The sequence below is a fragment of the Barbus barbus genome (assembly GCF_936440315.1).
Source record: "Barbus barbus genome assembly, chromosome: 49".
Taxonomy (NCBI): domain Eukaryota; kingdom Metazoa; phylum Chordata; class Actinopteri; order Cypriniformes; family Cyprinidae; genus Barbus; species Barbus barbus.
In genome coordinates, this window is record NC_136727.1 from 14,322,267 (window position 1) to 14,342,980 (window position 20,714).

The following is a 20,714-nucleotide window of genomic DNA, read 5'->3' on the forward strand; positions in this document are numbered from 1 at the left end:
AAATATTTTTGAAAGAAGTCTCTTATGTTTATTTGATTAAAATAAGTAAAAAATTAAAAAAAATAAATAAGATTAATTTGTCCAGTGTATCAATGTGCTGCTTAATTTTTATGTGAAAACCATGATACATGATACAAATGTTTTGTTTTGTAACAATGTAGAAGTCTTTACATTAACTTTTGATTAAATTGATGCGCCACTGCTGAATAAAAGTAATAATTTCTTACAAATTTCTCTGACTGACCAAAATTTGTAGAGTTCCCATTCAAACACAAAATTAAAGGGTAATTACTCCACCCCAAAATGAAAATTTTGTCATTAATCACTTACCCTCACTTAAAAGCTTCATTCGTCTTCGGAATTAATATATTTTTGATGCATTCTGAGAGCTCTCTGACCCTCCCACAGACAGCAATGTAATTAACACGATCAACGTCCAGAAACGAAGCAAGGAGATCGGTAAAATAATCCATGTGACATCAGGGGTTCGACCGTAATTTTACGAAGCAACAAGAATACTTTTTGTACGCAAAAACAAAAGAAAACAAAAATAACTTTATTGAAAAATTTGTCTCCTCTGCATCAGCATAGCGCCATTTTGGAGAGTAACCACTGAACGTAAAGAGCGTGCACTGCTCTGTGTCAGCTGCACCACACGGATACATTTGGCTTACGCTTTGATTTGAAGGAACACAGCGTCTCCTTGTGGTGCAGCTGACACAGACATGTGTTTGGAACGACATGGAGGTGATAACAACAACATTTTCATTTTCGGGTGGAGTAATCGTTTAAATTGTAAATTAAAGATACGCCACCTACTGGCGTATCAATGTACTCCAACACATGCTTAATAAACTACTGCAGGTGTGGAAAGTGATTCTGTAATTGATTGTTACTAATACAACTTAAACATATCGCTTATTACTTATTATAATCCTGATTATGTGCTTTTTCTAATATGCACGAGAAAAACTTATCAGAAAATAAATTAAAATGTAAGATAACCCCCCCCTCCATCAAATATGCAATTTACTCGGTATATGTAAACCTTGAGTGTTTTAAAAACAACATCTGAAGAGTCATGTCGTCCACAATGCATTGACACAGAAATCACAATTGCAAAAAATAAAAACTGAAAAAATGTTGTTGTTTTTTTAAGTTGCTTAAAGTGCCTCTATTATGGGTAATGAAAGGTTCATATTTTGGTTTTGGAAGTCCCCAACAGGTTGACATGCATGCAAGGTCAAAAAACACTTTCATTGTCTTGTTCTATGCATTTATTTTTACCTTATTTGCTCAACGACTCCCAAACGATTAGTTTAATGATTCACTTAGAGCTGTGTTACACACTGCATGAAAGGTCATTTTCAAAAACCCATAAAAATGGCACTTTAAAATGTGATTTTGTGCCATCATAAATTATACGATACTATTTTTTTTTTATATACAAAATGTGCCAATCATAACAAGGACACAGTTTAAATCTATACTGATGCGTTGTCTGCATTTCTTTTTTACATCACAAATTCCACACTTTTCAGACACAAAGTCTTTTTACCTATAGTCTGCTGCTGCGCTGATTTCATGAATTTATTGATTTATAGAATATTCTTATACAAACAAGTCACTAACAATCTGCTAAAAAAATTATAAAAGTGCACAAACACATGGTCCAATGTGCAGACTACCTATCAACAAATATGAAAACCTTTATTTATTGATATGGTTGCGGTATATCTTTAAAGACATCTGTGGGTGAAAAGAAGCAATAACAAACAAACAAAAAAAGAAAATCGGTGTCCAAATTTGACTGACGACCAGATGGAGGCTGCTTATTCACTTTATGTAGTTCTGCTTGAGTCATTAAAGCCATTAATGTTCAAAACATAAATAAAAAGGTATCTTCAGTTGCATCGAATCGCTGCATGAAAAATACTTTCTCCACAGAGAAAAACAAAAGACATCCAGTTGGCTTTTCAGAAATCCAGCCACTCAGCCATGTAAACACAGTTAGACGGAGAGATCTCACCCCCTTCATGACAGTCATCAAACACCTACAGAGCAGAGAGTTGCTGTGGTTAGCTTAGCACAATAAAGGCATAGTTCACCCAAAAATGATACAAGATAGCCTGAAGGTCTGTTTCGATAAAGAAACAAACTCATCTACAATGCTAAATCACCCTATACCCAATATTGATTTATATCATGCAGCCCTACTTCTGTCCTAAAAGCTTACCGGACACAGTCCACATGGTGTTTTGACCAGGCCAGTGGGTTGAATTATGGGATTCACACCCCTGTAGAGCTTCATCTGTCCATCTACGCTCCCCACCGTCCCCTCTTTAGCAGCGATTATGGTCATCTCCACTTTGCCGTCAAAGATCAATGTGTTTAGAATGGTCTCGATGTCCTCCATGGACAAATCCACCTGCACACAGGAACAATAACAACATATTAAATCTATCTGGTTCATGTTTAAAAAAATCTTGAAAGGTACAGTTCACTCAAAAAAATTAATAAATAAATACAAAAATGCTGAAAATATACCCATCTTTAGGCCATTCAAAATGTAGATTTGTTAGATTAAGCACTGTTGGGGAAAGTTACTTTTAAAAGTAATGCATTACAATATTGTGTTACTCCCTAAAAAAGTAACTAATTACGTTACTTAGCTACTTTTTATGGAAAGTAATGCATTACGTTACTTTTGCGTTACTTTTTAAATATGAGCAGGGCTTGATTATTTTTAATATAAGAAATTACATTAATACAAATGTTAAAGCCCTTTCACACCAAAAAGTGTAATGAATAAACCTCATGAAGGAAAAGTAAATTCACGTCTGTAAAGTAGAACGCATGAGAAGAAGGTTCAACACTCTTCAGCAATAAAAAAACAATGAAGCACAATTGTTAGTTTATCTAAAGTCATTTTTGCTTATTAGTATGGTTGAACTGGATCATCAACGGTCAGCAGCAAAGACATTGGTTAATAAAATGGGATTAGACACATTTGTGTTGTTTAACATTTAATTATTGCAGGTTTGCGTCATATTCTGAGTTTGCATTTCACTGTTTTAATTCATTTTGATGAATACTAAATCTGTTTTTTGCGAGTGGGATGAATTAATGCACATTCACATTTAGTCTAGAACTACAGTAACAGTATGTTCACACAGCGCACTGTCAGTCAATAAATGGGGAAAAAGTAACTCAGATATTTTCTTGTAAATTAAAAAGTAATGCGTTACTTTACTAGTTACTTGAAAAAAGTAATATTATTACGTAACTCGCGTTACTTGTAATGCGTTACCCCCAACACTGTAGATTAAGTTTGTTTATTCAACGGAACAGATTTGGAAAAACATCAGCATTACATCACTTGCTCACCAACGGATCCTCTTGCAGTGAATGGGTGCCGTCAGAATGAGAGTCCAAACAGCATCACAGTAATCCACACCACTCCAGTCTATCAATTAACATCTTTTGAAGCCAAAAGTGTGTTTTTTAAGAAACAAATCCATCAAGGCATTTTAAACCGTCGCTTCCAGTTAAAATACGAGTCCATATTCCATAATAACGCTTCCTCCAGTAAAACAGTCCATCCCTGTTGTGAAAAAGTCCCTGTTGTCCTCGCATGTCAAAATCCACCAACATATTTGCTTAGAACTGTTTTGAACTGGTGCTCGATCTGCGCATATTTCTCTCCTGATTCAGACGAGACAACTTTTTCCACTGGAGAAAGCATTTTATGGATAAAGAACTCATTTTAGCTGGAAGGTAAAATGTCTTCATAGTGGATTCGTTTCTAACAAACAGCTTTTCACTTTATAAGAGTGAAGTGATGTGGATTTGTTGTGGATTATTGTGATGTTTTTATCAGCTGTTTGGACTCTCATTCTGACGGCACCCATTCACTGCAGAGGATCCATTGATGAGTAAGTGATGTAATGCTGAATTTCTCCAAATCTGTTCTAATGAAAAAAACTCATTTACATCTTGGATGGCCTGAGGGTGAGAACATTTTCAGCATATTTGAAATTTTGCCTGAAATATTCTTTATAGATATTATTCGCACTCACTTTGCTGATGCCAAGCTCACAGATGTACTTCCACACTTCATGAGAGGTGGCAAATGAGCTGTTTCTTTGCACCATAGGGCTCTGCTTACTGTCTCTCGCTGCTTCAGCCTGAAAATACACACATTTCTATTAAATTCAAAGTCTTAAATCTTCAAGATCATAAAGAAGAATAAGAAATATCACAATCTCACCTTACTTTGCAGGAACTTAAAGCACTGTTGGTTGAGAACCTCAACAAACTCAGACTCAAAATCCTGATCACTATACCAGGCGCCTCCTGTCACAGATCGGTCCGGCTGCAGGTTGTACAGCATGTAGACTTTCTTCTTTGAGGCCTGGATGGAAAAGACATTTTAGTAGGTCTGAATATTTTAAAGGTTTAAATAACGTTTGGAGATCAACTTACCGCAACAGACTTCACTGCTTTGATGAGTTTCTTACTCTCAAGATTCTTGAGGATTTTGTTGATTTCTGTGAGTGGAAGGTTACTCTTATATCTGATGTCTCTGCTCCAAATTCCTTTAGAAATCAGAAAACACGATTTAAACAAGTATTCATCAATATAAGCAAGTGGTTTGTTGAAAAATAAAACAAAGATAAATGCATTGTGAAAATGATAAAAATAAATTGTACCTTTATTCCCAGCATCTTCTATGATCTGATAAACTAGTTTTTCTTGATTATCAGTGCCTTTAACTTTACTGTCAAAAAAGAAACAGTATATCATTTTAATTAATACTAATTATATATATTATTATTTTAAATGCATATACTAGCAGTCAAAAGTTTTTGGACAACAAGATTTTTAAAGTTTTTTAAAGAAGTCTCTTCTGCTCACCAAGCCAATTACAGCAAAGGCTGTAAATATATAATATAGCTATATATATATATATATATATATATATATATATATATATATATATATTTATTTGATGAATAAAGACTCTAAATGTCTTTATCATCACTTTTGATCAATTTAATGCATCCTTGCTAAATAGAAGTATTAATTTCATAATAAATACATAATTTAAATATATTGACTCCAAGCTTTTGAAAGGTATAGTGTATAATGTTACAAAAGCTTTTTTTTCTCAGACAAATGCTAATCTTGGATCTTTCTATTCATCAAAAAATCCTGAAATAAATGTACTCAACTGTTTTCAATATTGATAATAATAAGAATAATAATAAAAAAATGTTTCTTGAAGAGAAAATCCGCATCTTAGAATGATTTCTGAAGGATCATGTAGACTGGAGTAATGATGCTAAAAATGTAGCTTTGAAAACATAGGAATAAATTACATTTTAAAATATATTCAAATAGAAAGCAGTTATTTTAAACAGTAAAAATATTTCAAAATATTACTGCTTTTGCTGTACTTTGGATCAAATAAATTCAGGTTTGAGCAGAAGAGAACTCTTTAAACAACATTAATATCTTACTGCCCAAAAACTTTTGACTGGTAGTGTATAGTGAATAAATTATATGAAATGTTTTATATACAGTGCCCTCCATAAGTATTGGAACAGTAAAGACAAAATTGTTCTGTTGGCTGTGGAGTCAAGACATTTGCAAATATGATTAAAAGATGAATATGAGACAAAACTACAGAATGTCACATTTTATTATTAGCCGTTTAAACACATACATGCTTTACCAAATAAAAAGAACAGCACTTTTAGAGTTCATCCCACTCATTGATGTGAGCATAAGTATTGGGACAGTTGAACATAAGGCAGATATGTTCAATCATGGGCAATCTAAGACTTTCCATTTCTTTGCCCTTATAAATTCCTTGACTGAACTGGCAGGGTGTTTTGAGTCATTATCCTGATGCAATATGAAGCACTTCCCAATGAATCTGGTGGCATTTTCTTGAATATTGGTAGGCAAGATGGTTTTGTACCCTTCCAAATTCATTCTGCTACTGTCATCATACATTAAGTCATCAGTAAAGTTGAGAGGGCCTGTTCCAGAGGCAGCCATGCATGCCCATGCCATGACACCACCTCCACCATGCTTTACAGATGAGCCCGTATGCTTGGGATCATTGCAGTTCAGTTTTTTTCTCCACATTTTTGCTTTCCCATCACTTAGATAAAGGTTCATCTTTGTCTCATCGGTCCATAAACACAGCTCCAAAACTCTTCTGGCTCACATTTGTGCTTTTTTGCAAACTCTAAACTTGTCTTTCTATTTTTGGTGCTGGTCAGAGGTTTGCATCTTGCTGTGTAGCATCTGTAATTCTGTGTCGAAGTCTCCTGAGGACAGTAGATTGTCAGAGCATCACTCCAGCTTTCTGGAAGTTGTTGGTGATTTTACAGACACGTCTTTTAGGATTAATTTTCACAGCTTTTATGATTTGTCTGTCATCAACTACTGTTGTTTTCTCAGCCGATCAGGTCGTTGTTGGTTGCTGATGGTTTCCAAACTCTTGATTTCTCCATGCCCTTTGTTTTTGCTAGAGCTCTAACTGACTTCCTCTTTTCTTTTAGCATCCAAATTGCTTGCTTCTCTCTCAAAGTCAGCTCCCTCGTCTTCATCCTGGTTTGTGTGTGTCATCATCGAATGCAATATTCAGAATGCAGAAGTAATGGATATAACTGATACGACACATTCCCTGCTTTTAATATCTGAAGAATTCATGCAACAGGACACAGCTGATCACTTAGAAAGACCCGTGAGGCAACTGTAATACTTATGCTCACATCAGATAGAGGGATGAAACTCTAAAAGTGCTGAACTTCTTAGCTGCTAAAACATCTATGTGTTGAATCACCCAATAATAAAATGTGACATTCTGTAGTTTTGTCTCATATTCATCTTTTAATCATATTTGTAAATGTCTTGACTCCACAGCCAACAGAGCAATTTGTCTTTACTGTTCCAATACATTTGGAGGGCACTGTATACACACACACATATACATATATACACACATATATATACATATATATATATATATATATATATACATACACACACACATGCTTTATGTGCATTTAAAGAGACAAACCTTGCAGACTGAGCATCCTTAAGCCTGTATAAAAGGCCACTGCTGTTTCTAAGCAAGTCTAATTGACCCTGAGAAGAGAAATAATGTATTAGACATGAGTATAAAAGCAGGGAAACATGTTTCATGCACCGTTAGCTGGAGCTGAACATCTCACCACTGACAGTAGTCTGTTGATAGCCGAGGCCCGTTGCTGCGCCTCAACGTGAGGCATGTCATTCTGGATGACCTGGTCTGTGATCCCATGTGGAAACTGCTGACACAGCTCTTTTATCCTTTACAGAGAAAAAAAATCTGTCAAAAAAATAATCAACTACATTTCTCTGCAGCAGTACGAGAGTGGTAAAATGGCTACATTGTGTTGAAGCAGTGATAAAAAAGCTTCCTGTTTTTGTCAGTTGGTCCAAAAGAGAAATAAATTGTACATAGAATAAATCTAATTCATACCAAAATCATTTGAACGCACGTGACGTAATTGACGTAACTACGACTGCGGAACTCGTGCGTCTTGAATGCAGCAAAACAATACATAATAATTAAGCTGATGTATAAACTTAAACGCTATTAAAAACAAAACCTTCTTAACATTGAAAACATTTGCATATTATAACCACGATGCTCATCAACTGGATCGGAGATGGGTCAGTGGTCTGATGGGTCATAAACTTCGGTTTATAAATACTTGTAATACACAAAAAAGACGGAGTAGCTTTGAAAGTAACTTTAACTGATTTAAAATCCATCCACTCGTTGTCATGTTGTTAACAGGCCATGCATGAGGATGTTAAACCTGCGCTGAACTCACCTATTCTCGATATCTACAGGGTCCGTGGACTCTTTTTTGACTTTAACTTCTGTCATTGTTCATTAGAAAGGTTTACTTGATGAGAAAGTCAAATGTCAACATTAATAATTGCGCATTCAAAGATCAATGTAAAGTTGAAGTGAACGCTGTATCTAATTCCAGTCTGCACTCATGCTCTTGCTGAAGCGTTGCCAGATCGCGCAAAATTAATTTATATATGGATTTAAAACACGAGTCCAGAATCAGAGACGTGCATCTGTTGAATAAGAGGAAATATGCACTTTTTTCATAAACTCGAGGTTACTCTAAGAAACAACTCTAAGAACTCACAACCGCGATTAACAACGTTTATAACCGAAACACGCGCAGAAGCTTATAAAACGCGGACGTGGCAACACAGACTGGCACCACCCAAAAGGTTCATACCGCCACCTACTGTGCTGGAGGAAGAGAAGAAAGTTCATGCATATAAACATCGTTGTGATTATAGTACATCTTCCCCTGGTTCACAAACAAGGCTTAAACCTAGTCCCATACTAAAATGTAAGTCTGAGCTGTTTCAACTGAAAGAAACGTGCATTGACTGATCTTAAAATATATCAGTGCCTTTGTATTGTCTCAATATGCACACCAGTAATGTTTTTCTAAGGCACGTTTATACAATTTATTTAATAAAATGATATAAAATGAATGTCCTAATTGAACTATGGCTTAATCCTGGCTTAGGCTTCACCCTGTCTGTGAAACCGGGCACTTGAAACCTATTAGTCTTCATCAGTTTGTTCATAATGATTTATTTATTTTTCTCAGCTGAACCCATCGGACCTCAAATATTTACTTGAGCTGATACTTCATTAGTAGAATGTATTAGTATTAATAGTGGTTCTTATTATGATCGATGCTGAAAACAGCTTTACCATGTTTTTTTCCTTTCTTGAAAATCATTGTTTTTAAGGGTTCTCTAATGAAGAGAATTCAAAAGAACATTTATTTGAAATAGAAACCAAATATTGTAACTATATTGTAAATATATTTCCTTTCACTTTTGATCAGTTTAACACAACACGGCTGAATAAAATATTAATTTATTTACTTTCTTTCTTTCTTTCTTTCTTTCTTTCTTTCTTTCTTTCTTTCTTTCTTTCTTTCTTTCTTTCTTTCTTTCTTTCCCAATCCATACACTTTTGAATGGCAGTGTAGCACGGTTTCCAAAAAAAATAATAATCAGAAAAAATGGTTTTCAACAATGATAATAATAAGAAATCTTTCAAATTAGCAAATGAGCATATTTGATGAAACACTGAGAAAATAATGCAGTGTTTTAACAATCAATAAAATACTTCATATGTAAATAAGCACCTACGTATATCATCTCATTTTGTGTTCCAAAGAATTAACACCTGTTTTTTTTTTACAGTCTATGGTTAACACTGACTAAATTCATTTTGGGATGAATTATCCCTTTAAAACCGAGTGTCCAGGAATCACGCAGTTGTCCTGCGCATGCGTACTACTCGGTTGCTATGAGAACCGTGAAGAACCAATAGCGCGTCTAGCTGTGTGTTGAGTGTATCGTTACAGCGTCGTTGGATACAGCGTTGTGTTAAGAAATATCGTTTGGAGAGCCATTTGGAGATACTTTAATCTACACAATTACTCGGGACAGTAGAGTTTGTACGCTCATATTTTCAATAAACGAATGCACTTCACTTTTTATGCATGCGTTGAATGAATTAAATCTGTAGTAAAAGTAGGTTTTTTTCACCTGTACTGCAGCTTCAAGAGCGCAAACATGACAGCAGGTTCAGTGGCAGCACCTCAGATCATTCCCATTCGCATGCCGCCTCCAGGAAAAGCCAAGCATGAGATTGACTCCCGCACTCCTGTTGAGATCAAATCCGGTGAGTCGGTGCGCTTGTGACACAGGCTTTGCTCCTCGGTTGTTGATCTTCATGTGTTTCATATTGCATATGTCCCAGACTCCTCTGATGTGAGTGTCCTGTACACGCTGGACGGCAGTAAGCCGGAGATGATGAAGAGGCCGGGTTTTGGTGACAGCACCCTGAAGTACACTGAACCTATCCGCTTACCTGCGGGGAAAGTGTCTGTGAGAGCCATGGCTGTCAGCACGTAGGTACATTTTATGTGTTGTTTATAATAGGCTGGGTGTTTTTTCGGTTACAGGCATCATTATGTCCAATTTATTAATTTTTTTTTGTAAAATTTTTTAATAAATATATATACAGTGTTGGGGGTAACGCAATACAAGTAACGCGAGTTTCGTAATATTACTTTTTTCAAGTAACTAGTAAAGTAACGCATTACTTTTTAATTTACAAGAAAATATCTGAGTTACTTTTTCCCCATTTATTGACTGACAGTGCGCTGTGTGAACATACTGTTACTGTAGTTCTAGACTAAATGTGAATGTGCATTAATTCATCCCACTCACAAAAAACAGATTTAGTATTCATCAAAATGAATTAAAACAGTGAAATGCAAACTCAGAATATGACGCAAACCTGCAATAATTAAATGTTAAACAACACAAATGTGTCTAATCCCATTTTATTAACCAATGTCTTTGCTGCTGACCGTTGATGATCCAGTTCAACCATACTAATAAGCAAAAATGACTTTAGATAAACTAACAATTGTGCTTCATTGTTTTTTTATTGCTGAAGAGTGTTGAACCTTCTTCTCATGTGTTCTACTGTACAGACGTGAATTTACTTTTCCTTCATGAGGTTTATTCATTACACTTTTTGGTGTGAAAGGGCTTTAACATTTGTATTAATGTAATTTCTTATATTAAAAATAATCAAGCCCTGCTCATATTTAAAAAGTAACGCAAAAGTAACGTAATGCATTACTTTCCATAAAAAGTAGCTAAGTAACGTAATTAGTTACTTTTTTAGGGAGTAACACAATATTGTAATGCATTACTTTTAAAAGTAACTTTCCCCAAAACCGTATATATATATATATATATCATTACCTAAAAAGATCTGAAAATTACCTTTTTTGCCTCCAAAACATGATTTCATTTCATAATGTTCATGAAACATGCAGATGGTTGCTCTGAGCACAACACATATCAGATGAAGTGAGTCGTACTGTTTTTATTCACTTTTAACTTTAATATTTGGTATGTCCACTCTTTGCAGCAATTACAGCAGCACATCAGGTCCCCTGAGAAACTTTGCATTCTCTCGCAAAACATTTGCATTCTCTCGCAAAACTATTTTGTTGTTGTTTTTTGTGGAAGAATGCAAAAATGCATGAGAACACAAAAACATTGAAATATAGTTTTTCTCAAAAACTTATTTATTTGTTTGTTTGTTTTTCATCAACACATTGCTTTAGGGGTAAAACTGTAAATAACATAAAAAAATTATCAAACTTGTTTAAAAACTATTTATAATTTAAATTAAGAGTAAAATAAACAGGTTTTTACCAGTTTGTATTATGAAGACATTTTTATACAAAGTTTTATACAAACTATTTCATAGTTGTGATGTCATTTCCACCACAACCAAAATTGTACCCCTAATACAGTTTTTTTTTCTCTTTCTCTTTTGAAGAGCTTGAGATGAAATATAAAACATGATGGTGAAAACAATCATGAAATCAAAAGAATCATAGTAAATTTCACTCGAGAACAGAATATTTTTATTGCGCATCATTTCCAGTCATTACAATTTCGTTTCATTTGATGTATTTTTATTATGCACACATTTCTGAATGTCAAATTGAGAGCGAAAGCAAAAGAGTTTTTATTTTATTTTTTTATCTTATTCCAAAAATGTTTAAATGTCATTTCCATCACCTCCATTTCCATAACCAAATGCTACTGAACCCAATACATCATTTGAAATATACTCAAAATATTCAGAAAATAAAATGACAGAATTCTCATTTGATGCATGTACTGTATATGTATTGTTAGTAGACACATTAAACAGAGAGAGTATATAAAGATAATTAAGTTTCAAAAAGTCAAAAGTGCCTGTATTTGAAGAAATACCCAACAACAAACTGTACTACAAACTGACTCAAATAAAGACGGTTTGTAATGTAACGCAGCGATGGCCGTCAGAGTGCAGTCGTCACCAAGGTTTTCATAGTGGCCCCGTCTCCTTCTGATCAGCTGGATCTGACTACTGGCGATGAAGATGACACTCTGACGGTAAGTTTTCAACCCATTCTGGTTTTAATGTAATAATAATATTTAAGAATATGTATTATAAATATTACTTTTACGTTGAACAGGATTCATTAATGAATTTGAAGGGGAGCGAAAATGGAGCTGGCATTTCCTCTAGTAAAAATTTAGGTAAATAATTTGGCTCTAGACAGTGTGCGTTTGCCACACACACACACACACACACACTGTCTTGACTGTCTTGTGGCAATTTTGCGCTCTTTTACATCAGATATTCCCAGTAGTGAATCTCGCAAAGGCCCTCGATTCCTGTCACAACGCCTCGGCCCCGGTTCATCTGCACGGCTGACGGCGCAAAACACGCAAATAATGGTTTACAACATGCATTAAAACCCACTCTAACAACCCTCACTATGATGGTGATCACAGTTATCTCAAGCCGTAAACAAAATACATCCTGTTTTTTACTCAATTTATTTTCTAAATTCCACCAGAACCAGAGCACATATATGGAAAACCTCTTAAAAACCTTGACGAGCACTCAGATATCACGGATCCAGAGAGAGACGGATTTCCTTAGGTGAGGGAAATATCAGTGCTGTCAAACGATTAATCGTGATTAATCGCGTCCAAAATACAAGTTTTTGTTTACATAATATGTGTGTGTACTGTGTATATTTATTGTTTATATAAATAAACACACATGCATGTATCCATTTCAGAAAAATATGTTATGTTCATATATATAAATATAGACATGTAAATATTTTCAAAATATGTACTGTATGTGTGTGTACTGTTTATATACAGTATACATAATAAATATACACAGTACACACACTTATATTATGTAAACAAAAACTTTTATTTTGGACGCGATTAATCATTTGACAGAACTAGTATATATGTTTATATTCAGTATATTTATAATTGAAATATGTTTATATTAATATTCGTCTTTTTGAAGATGTCCAAAGTGCTTGAGTCATCGCCCTTCGGATCCTTTCGCCCGATTCTGTCTGCACTGTGGAGCACCAGTGCTTCCAATACCTGGTCAAAGGCTGCCCCCTACTGAAGGAGGACAGGTCCAACATATTCTGCTACTATAAAATACAGTGATAATCAGTGATCATTTCACAATAATATGAGTATGTGCTGTGATTTTTTTTATAGATGGGTCTGTGTGTGCATTGTAAAACCATGGTGCCTCTCAATACGGCCACATGTGTGGTGTGCGAGTCTCCACTGACTCAACAACTGCACCCCCAGGCTAGTCTGAGACTACAGGTAAATTCTCATCTGTAGTAGAGCACTACTATGAGTCTATTAAATGTACTTATTAGATCAATTAAATATATTATATTCATGTTATTCTAGGATAAGCTTATCTGTCACTCTTGTGGGACAGGAAACCCTGCTCATATCACACACTGTGTCACTTGTGAATCCCAGCTGCTTCAGCAAACCACAGTAAGAGCCCCGACTACAAGAATTCCGCATTGTCTGTCAAATGTTTATTAGGATTGTGATAGGGCACTATTGTTGTAACAGTGTTATCATTCTACAGCCGGTTTTGAGCGGACAGAGAGCTGCACCTGTACCCAGCTCAGAGGGTAAAATGGTCTCCTGCTCCAAGTGCAATAGAGTCAACCACTCGGATGCTCGATTCTGCGACTGGTGTGGGGCAAAGGTGATAAACCTAAACTTTTGAAGACCTACACTACCAGTCAAAAGTTTTTGAACAGTAAGAATTGTAATTTTTTTTTAAAGAAGTCTCTTCTGCTCACCAAGCCTGCATTTATTTGATCCAAAGTACAGCAAAAACACAGTAAAATTTGGAAATATTTTTACTATTAAAAATAACTTTTTCTATTTGAATATATTTTAAAATGTAATTTATTCCTGTGATTTCAAAGCTGAATTTTTAGCATCATTACCCCAGTCTTCAGTGACACATGATAAATTACATTTGAATATATATTCAAAGAAAGTAGTTATTTTAAATAGTAAAAATATTTCACAATATTACTGCTTTTGCTGTACTTTGGATCAAATAAATGCAGGCTTGGTGAGCAGAAGAGAACTAAAAAAATAAAAAAATCTTACTGTTCAAAACTTTTGACTGGTAGTGTATTTCTGTTCATTTGTGTTGGCCTTTATATGTTGGCAGTCATCTACAGATGTAGGTGTAAATGTCATGCATATGCTAGTGTGCTCAACTAGTTTTATGTGCAACGTTTAACACATTTAAAAAGCACTGTCATCCTCCAGAAGCAAAAGAACAGAAGTTTTGATTACTCGTCTTGTTCGTAGGGGCTTATGCAAATTTTAGAACGAGAATGCCCCTCCCCCTCATTACCATCTTTTTCTGAGTAGCAATTATAAGTTAGCATACTAAGCATATCAATGGCAGGATACATTGTCATGTCAGAAAGATCACATATATGAATTGAACGCACCACACAATGTTTCTTTACGCCCTAAGTTTCCGAGTTGGGGGCGTGTCCATGAGAAAATAAGTTGCACACAATGGATATAGCATCTTTATTTACAGTACATTTGTTGAAATTAATAAAAACTAGGTTGGATGTACAAAATCTGATACTACTGTGCAGTTATAATATAATATGTAATGATTCAATTTACAGCAACAGCATCAGAAATGGAATAAAAAAACATCTGGTACATATTCTTTATTCATCATTTTGTAGAACTGAAAGAGTAGTAGTTAAAATTTTTGTAGAAAAGGTACCACCAAAGTGGTTTGACAACTGATGTTGTAGTTACAACTTTACAACTTGTAAATACAAATTTAATGCTAGAATGCTATTTTTGTATTATCTCGCAAAAACTAAATTTTCATTCCAGGCAGGAAAAAAAAATTAAACCAACTTTTAATCTTGGTGTGAACAGGTCTTAAAGGTGAGATTTTTCACAGCTGAAATCCAGGATTTTTTTAGGAATCCTTTTAATCAGGAATCTCTCGTTAAAGGGCGAAGGATTTCGCAACGTGTTCAAGTTGGTCACACAGATTCAGCAGAAAGCTGCTTTCTTTTAAATTTGGCCAGAATTTTGCAAATGTGACCACATGTTAAGACCACATAAACAGTGATTTTCTATCATTTTTGATGAGGCACCAACTAGAGCCTTTTGATATGTACCACCTCAACTTCCTGTTTCAATAGGAAATGCATCAATATAGGAAAGAAACTTAATCATCAAGTGGTTTCATGTGTTATTTATGCTCTTTTCAAACTGTTTTGTCACTGAAAGTTTTTGTGGAACTGTATATTTGGTGTAAATTATAAATCAAAATATCATTGCATATATTTGGCAATGTTTGTGTAAGCTGGAATGCCTTGTAATTTTGTGTTTATACTTGCAGCCCGGCCACAAAGTCAACTCTATGACTTGTTCTCAGTGTGGAGCTAGCAGCCATCCTTATGCTAATTACTGCGGTGGCTGTGGTGTCTTCCTGGACGGCCCACCCAGGTCGCCCTCACATGTAAACCTGGGACAGAACACACAGGAAGCTATTCAGGTACAGTACACAGCCTGTTTAGCACTCATTAAAAGCATACATTATTATATCATCCTCATTATCGCTCTTTATCATATAGTCTTCAGCCACCTGGCAGGCAGTTCCTGCACCTGAATCAACAACTGAGCCTCCAGCTGCAGGTTTGCGCTCATGCGCAGATGCACAGACGCAGACAGTGGGGCTGTTTTTCCCGTCTAGCAGTGAGCTGAAAAAACGGAGCCAACAGAGGGAGGCGGAGCTTAGCAGACAGGAGCAGATGAGTGACAGGAAACCCCTCCTCACTGCCATTAGTCCAGGCCGAGGTAGACTATTGTACAATATACTTTTTCCAAATAAATAAGCATGACTTCTACAGATGTTTATGTGGTGTGTGTATGGTTTAGGATACTGGAGGAAGCAGCTGGATCACATTTGCGCTCATCTGCGCAGTTACACTCAGAATAATACTGAGTTTAGAGCTTTGATTGGAGAACCTCGTCTGGGCAGAGTAAGACCAGAACTATCCACTACACATTTTTATACTACCCAGAATACGTTTTTATATACTATCCACTATACGTTTTTATTAGTGCTGTCCAACGATTAATCGTATCCAAAATAAAAGTTTTTGTTTACACAATATATGTGTGTGTACTGTGCATATTTATTATGTATATACAAATACACAAACATGCATATATATATATTTAAGAAAAATATGTTATGTTTATAAATGAAGTATATAATTTAACTTATATAAATATATATATATACATGTAAATATATGTAATTTGTTTTTAAATATAGAGGTGTATGTGTGTGTGTTTATATATGCATAATAAATATTCACAGTACACACAAATATATTATGTAAACAAAAACTTTTATTTTGGATGTGATTAATCACGATTAATCGTTTGACAAAACTAGTTTTCATAAAATACTATTATTGTTTTTATTATATACAGTTACTTTTACTCCATCATTACTATTATTATTATTATTATTAATTTATGTTTACTATTTATGTTATTTTTTATTATAGATTTACATTTGTAATCCATTATTATTATTATTATTATTAATGTTGTTGTTATTATTAGTATGCACATTTTGTGTTTGTCAATCTGCCCTCTAGATGATATCTGCTGTTATTCAGGAGGACAGCTATGAAGTCAGTCTACGCATTAACTTCATCTCTGCCTCACCGGAGGGACCCAGGGTCAGAAACACTCCTGAGAGCTTTTATATCGAGTCTAAAGAGAGTCTCTTGAGCATTGCATGTTTTTCAGTCTGTGAGATCATGCACGTGTTGTCTTCTTCCAGTCGTCTTCTGCCGGCCAGCAGAGCAGATCTGTGGCATCAGAGAGTCAGAATCTCAGTGCTGTGACAGAAGGCAGAAATTCAGCCAGTCCGGGTACTGACACATGTTTGTTTTGCTGTCATGATGGGGTTTTTCCATTGACTTCTTCTAATTTAATAGGTTTATTCGGCCATGTTCCTTTAGGGGACTGTTGACTGTTATATTCTTTATTTGAACTTATATAATGTTTTAATTAAAAATAGTAATATTTTAAATTAATAATTTTCTAAGTTTATTATTAATAATTTAATAAAATAATTTACAATAGTAATAAAATAATATAGCTGTAAGCAGCGATTACCGGGATTCAAGCACTTTAGATATTTAAGCACAAAAAGACATTACGTATTACTTAGCAAGCCTGTAACCACCTAAATCAATTTTAAAAAAAAGCATTTTTGTCAAATCCAGGTGATTTACCATAGAAATATGATGTTTTTATAACGTTTATATGTTATATATATGGTCCGATCTCCCTGAAACTTTGCATGCTTGTTTAGAATCATCTGTCGCATGTGCTCAGCGGGTTACGTGAAGTTTTGAGTTTTCATTTAGGCCCTGTTATAGCTTCCCAAAGGGTAAATTACAACATGTTTTTGATAATTATTGACCTAGAGAGTCCAGTAATGCGCAATGTACAATCGTTTACGCCCTCAAAAAATGCAATACCGCCCCCCAGTGGCCGATTCCTTTCAAATTTCTCACAGACCTTTGGGGCCGTGAGTCAAACAGGCCCACCAAGTTTCGTTCCGATCGGCCTCCGTTAACCTTGTCTAATAGGTGCTCAAACTTCATCAGCCAATGGCGGCCATGTTTTTTTTAGATACGCAAATGTCCCCATAGACACTTTCATGTTGATATGACAAATGGTTGCCTAGTTATAGCCATTTTATGTTTTTTCCCTAACACGTGGCCAATCTCCTAATGTTTTGTCTTGTGACTTCAGCTAGAGCTCTTACATAAGTGTGCTGAGTTTGGCGAAGATATCTCATTCCGTTCAGGAGTTTTAACTTTTAAACTTTTTGGCATCCCTTTGTCACGGTGAGTCGAAAGTTCAGCATTTTTTGATAATTATTGATATTCACTCTCCAGAGAATCTCTCTGCACTGGTTTGGTTCTGATCGGGCGAAAAACCTAGGACTAGTTCGCAAAAGTAAGTTTTGCCAAAAATGCAAAATACCTTGAAAATTCCGCCGACTCACGATCAAATCTGAACAATCGGATCGTTATAAGTCGCTACGACTTACGGTTTGGTCTGCACGATCAGTTTTACGTGGAAATCGCTCATCCGCGACCGTTCTAACAATTACAATAGGGTTTCAGCGCTATGCGATTGAACCCCTAATTAAGCATCAAAATATTTATTAATAAAGAATAATTTACCATTCATTTATTTCTCTGTACTTCAGTTAATACATTTATTATTTATTTAACAATGCTAAATGATCAAAGTGATGTTTATGACAATTTTTCTGTGTCATTTGTTGTTTGCACAGACAGTAACATTAATACAGCAGGATTGTCAGCCAAAAGAAAGAAGCAGAAACAAATCTGGAGCTCAGACACCACAGAAAAGCAGCCGGTCAGTATCATACACACATACACTGATATAACCCTTTTTGTTTGTTAGACAAAGAAACATTACAACAGGAATGCTAATATCTTTCTCAGGAGTCTAAAGACAGTCTGCTTCTTAAGGAGGTGGGGCCTGAGGGGCGGGGCCAGATCTCAGCAGTGCAGCAGCTATTGGATGAGGTGACGCTAAAGAACCAATCACAGCTCCAAAAACTCCACAGCAACTTAAAGGGGACCTTGTTTTTTGGTCTATATCTTTTTTTAGTGTGTAATATCGGTATTTGTGCGTGTAATCAATCTGCAAAGTTACAAGACACAAAGTCCACTCCAAAATTAGATAATCTATCCACATCATGCTTGCCAAGGCGATAAAATCGACGCTATAATTTAGCTAGTATTTATAGGGACTTGGCCTTCTAAGCTGATATTCACCGGTTATTGTAAAAGGCATTACGTTTCCAACATAAGCAATAAGTTGTAGACTGGGCCAACTGGCCAATCAGAGCTGACTGGACTTTTCAGAAGGCGGGTTTTAAAGGAATCGAAACTAAAATGGAGCGTTCAGATAGAGAGTGAAAACAGGTGCTGCGACATTGTAAATTGTACAACAAAATAATGTGTTTTGAACATTAAATCATGTAAACATTCTAGTAGACCACTGAACAGAATTATGAACCTGTAAATGAGCAAAATAGGGGCCCTTAAAGGTGCATTTTTAGTGTTCTTTTCTTCATTTTTGTCATCGAAATCCCATGATTTTGCAAAAGATTTCGCACAGATTTTGCAACAAGTGAAAGTTGATCATGCAGGTCTTTTCCATGTTGAAACAGGCTGCTTTGTACATCGGTAGACCTTTTTAAAGGGATAGTTCACCCAAAAATTACTCACCCTCGTGTCATTCCAATCCCTAAAGACCTTCGTTCATCTTCGGAACAAAAATTAAGATATTTTTGATGTAATCTGAGAGCTTTCTGACCCTGCATAGACAGCAATGTAACTACCACGTTCAAGGCCCAGAAAGGTAGTTAGGACATCATTAAAATAGTGACATCAGTGGTTATAACCTTGAACGAGGTAGTTCATTTGATGTATTTGCAGGATCAAAAAGTTCTCAGATTTCATCAAAAATATCTTAATTTGTGTTCCGAAGATCTTACAGGTTTGGAACAACATGAGGGTGAGAAATTAATGACAGAATTTTAATTTTTAATTATCTCTTTAACTGTGAAATCTTGCCAAACTCTCTTTTAGATTTACTTGGGATATTTTGTGTAGCTGTATATATTTATAGAAGGTTTGTTTAAAATGATGGCGTATTTCTGCAGGGTGCTGACCCAGCATGTTTGGGAAGTGATGGACGTCCCGCTCTGGTTGCTGCAGTGCTTAATGGGCATCATGATGTTATTCCTGTGCTGGTGCAGAGAGAAGCTGATGTTAACCAGGCATCTGGGCCGTGAGTTCGGAAAAAGTTCCTTTTGATATGCCTAGTAATAATCTGAGCCAAATGAATTCTTTTAATCATCTGTGTTGGCCACAGGTTGAATAACACGGCGTTGCATGAGGCTGCAGCTCTTGGAAACGAAGGTCTGAGGAGCGTTGAGATACTCCTAGGGTGAGTTTCACTAACGTTAATGGTGATCAAGTTACAATGGCATGTTTTAAAAAATATCTCGTTCATGTGAAGGTGTAATGCAAGTATCAGAAAGCAGAACAATCGTGGACAGACAGCGTATGATATTGCCGTGGCCGCCGGGAGCAGCTCTGTGGTCTCTCTGATGGCAGCTCATTTGGGACAGGATCTGCTACAGCGCCAGACCAAGGCCAGGAGCCCATCTGGACTGGATACATTCTCTTGAAACAATCCACATCTTAACCAAAGCAATTCTCAGCTGACATATTCAAACTAAATTATTGATTAGTAAAAGCGTGATTTCCTCATTGTTACTGTGTACAAGATGTAATTTGTATTTACTTGAACATAGAAATTTTAAATGCATTATGGAAGCTTGTTACCCCCGCAGGATAAAAAAAAAGAAATTGTGATTTTATCTCACAGTTCTGACTTTTTTTCTTGCATTTAAAAAAAAACTTAATTGCAAAACAGTACTTTATATTAACTTAGAATTGAGATATAAACTCAGATTTGCATAAAAAAAAGTAAATCTACAGCAGAAGTCGCTTTCAAATCAAGCA

The 20,714-nt window shown here is 35.4% G+C and overlaps 2 protein-coding genes across 2 annotated transcripts; one reads left to right on the forward strand and one right to left on the reverse strand.

The window, feature by feature from the left end:
• Nucleotides 1-1,587: 1,587 nt before the first annotated feature.
• On the reverse strand, nt 1,588-8,273 carry LOC306867537 (DNA-directed RNA polymerase III subunit RPC6). Its single transcript, XM_079413255.1, has 9 exons — nt 7,899-8,273; nt 7,251-7,368; nt 7,097-7,164; nt 4,713-4,780; nt 4,486-4,598; nt 4,271-4,414; nt 4,080-4,187; nt 2,237-2,428; nt 1,588-2,054 (listed from the first exon to the last, which is right to left on the reverse strand). The coding sequence occupies exons 1-9, from the start codon at nt 7,952-7,954 to the stop codon at nt 1,977-1,979; spliced, it is 945 nt and encodes a 314-aa protein (XP_079269381.1). The 5' UTR covers nt 7,955-8,273; the 3' UTR covers nt 1,588-1,976.
• Nucleotides 8,274-9,690: 1,417 nt separating this feature from the next.
• On the forward strand, nt 9,691-20,377 carry dzank1 (double zinc ribbon and ankyrin repeat domains 1; the record flags this gene model as incomplete). The annotated part of the gene is given in 21 exon segments (XM_079412909.1): nt 9,691-9,799; nt 9,878-10,028; nt 11,985-12,099; nt 12,102-12,125; nt 12,171-12,234; nt 12,335-12,429; nt 12,558-12,643; nt 13,031-13,148; nt 13,237-13,350; nt 13,441-13,533; nt 13,631-13,753; nt 15,449-15,604; nt 15,702-15,906; nt 15,988-16,091; nt 16,722-16,805; nt 16,910-17,000; nt 18,443-18,528; nt 18,618-18,701; nt 19,847-19,974; nt 20,059-20,133; nt 20,206-20,377. Coding segments are annotated over 21 exon segments (2,277 nt in total).
• Nucleotides 20,378-20,714: the final 337 nt, after the last annotated feature.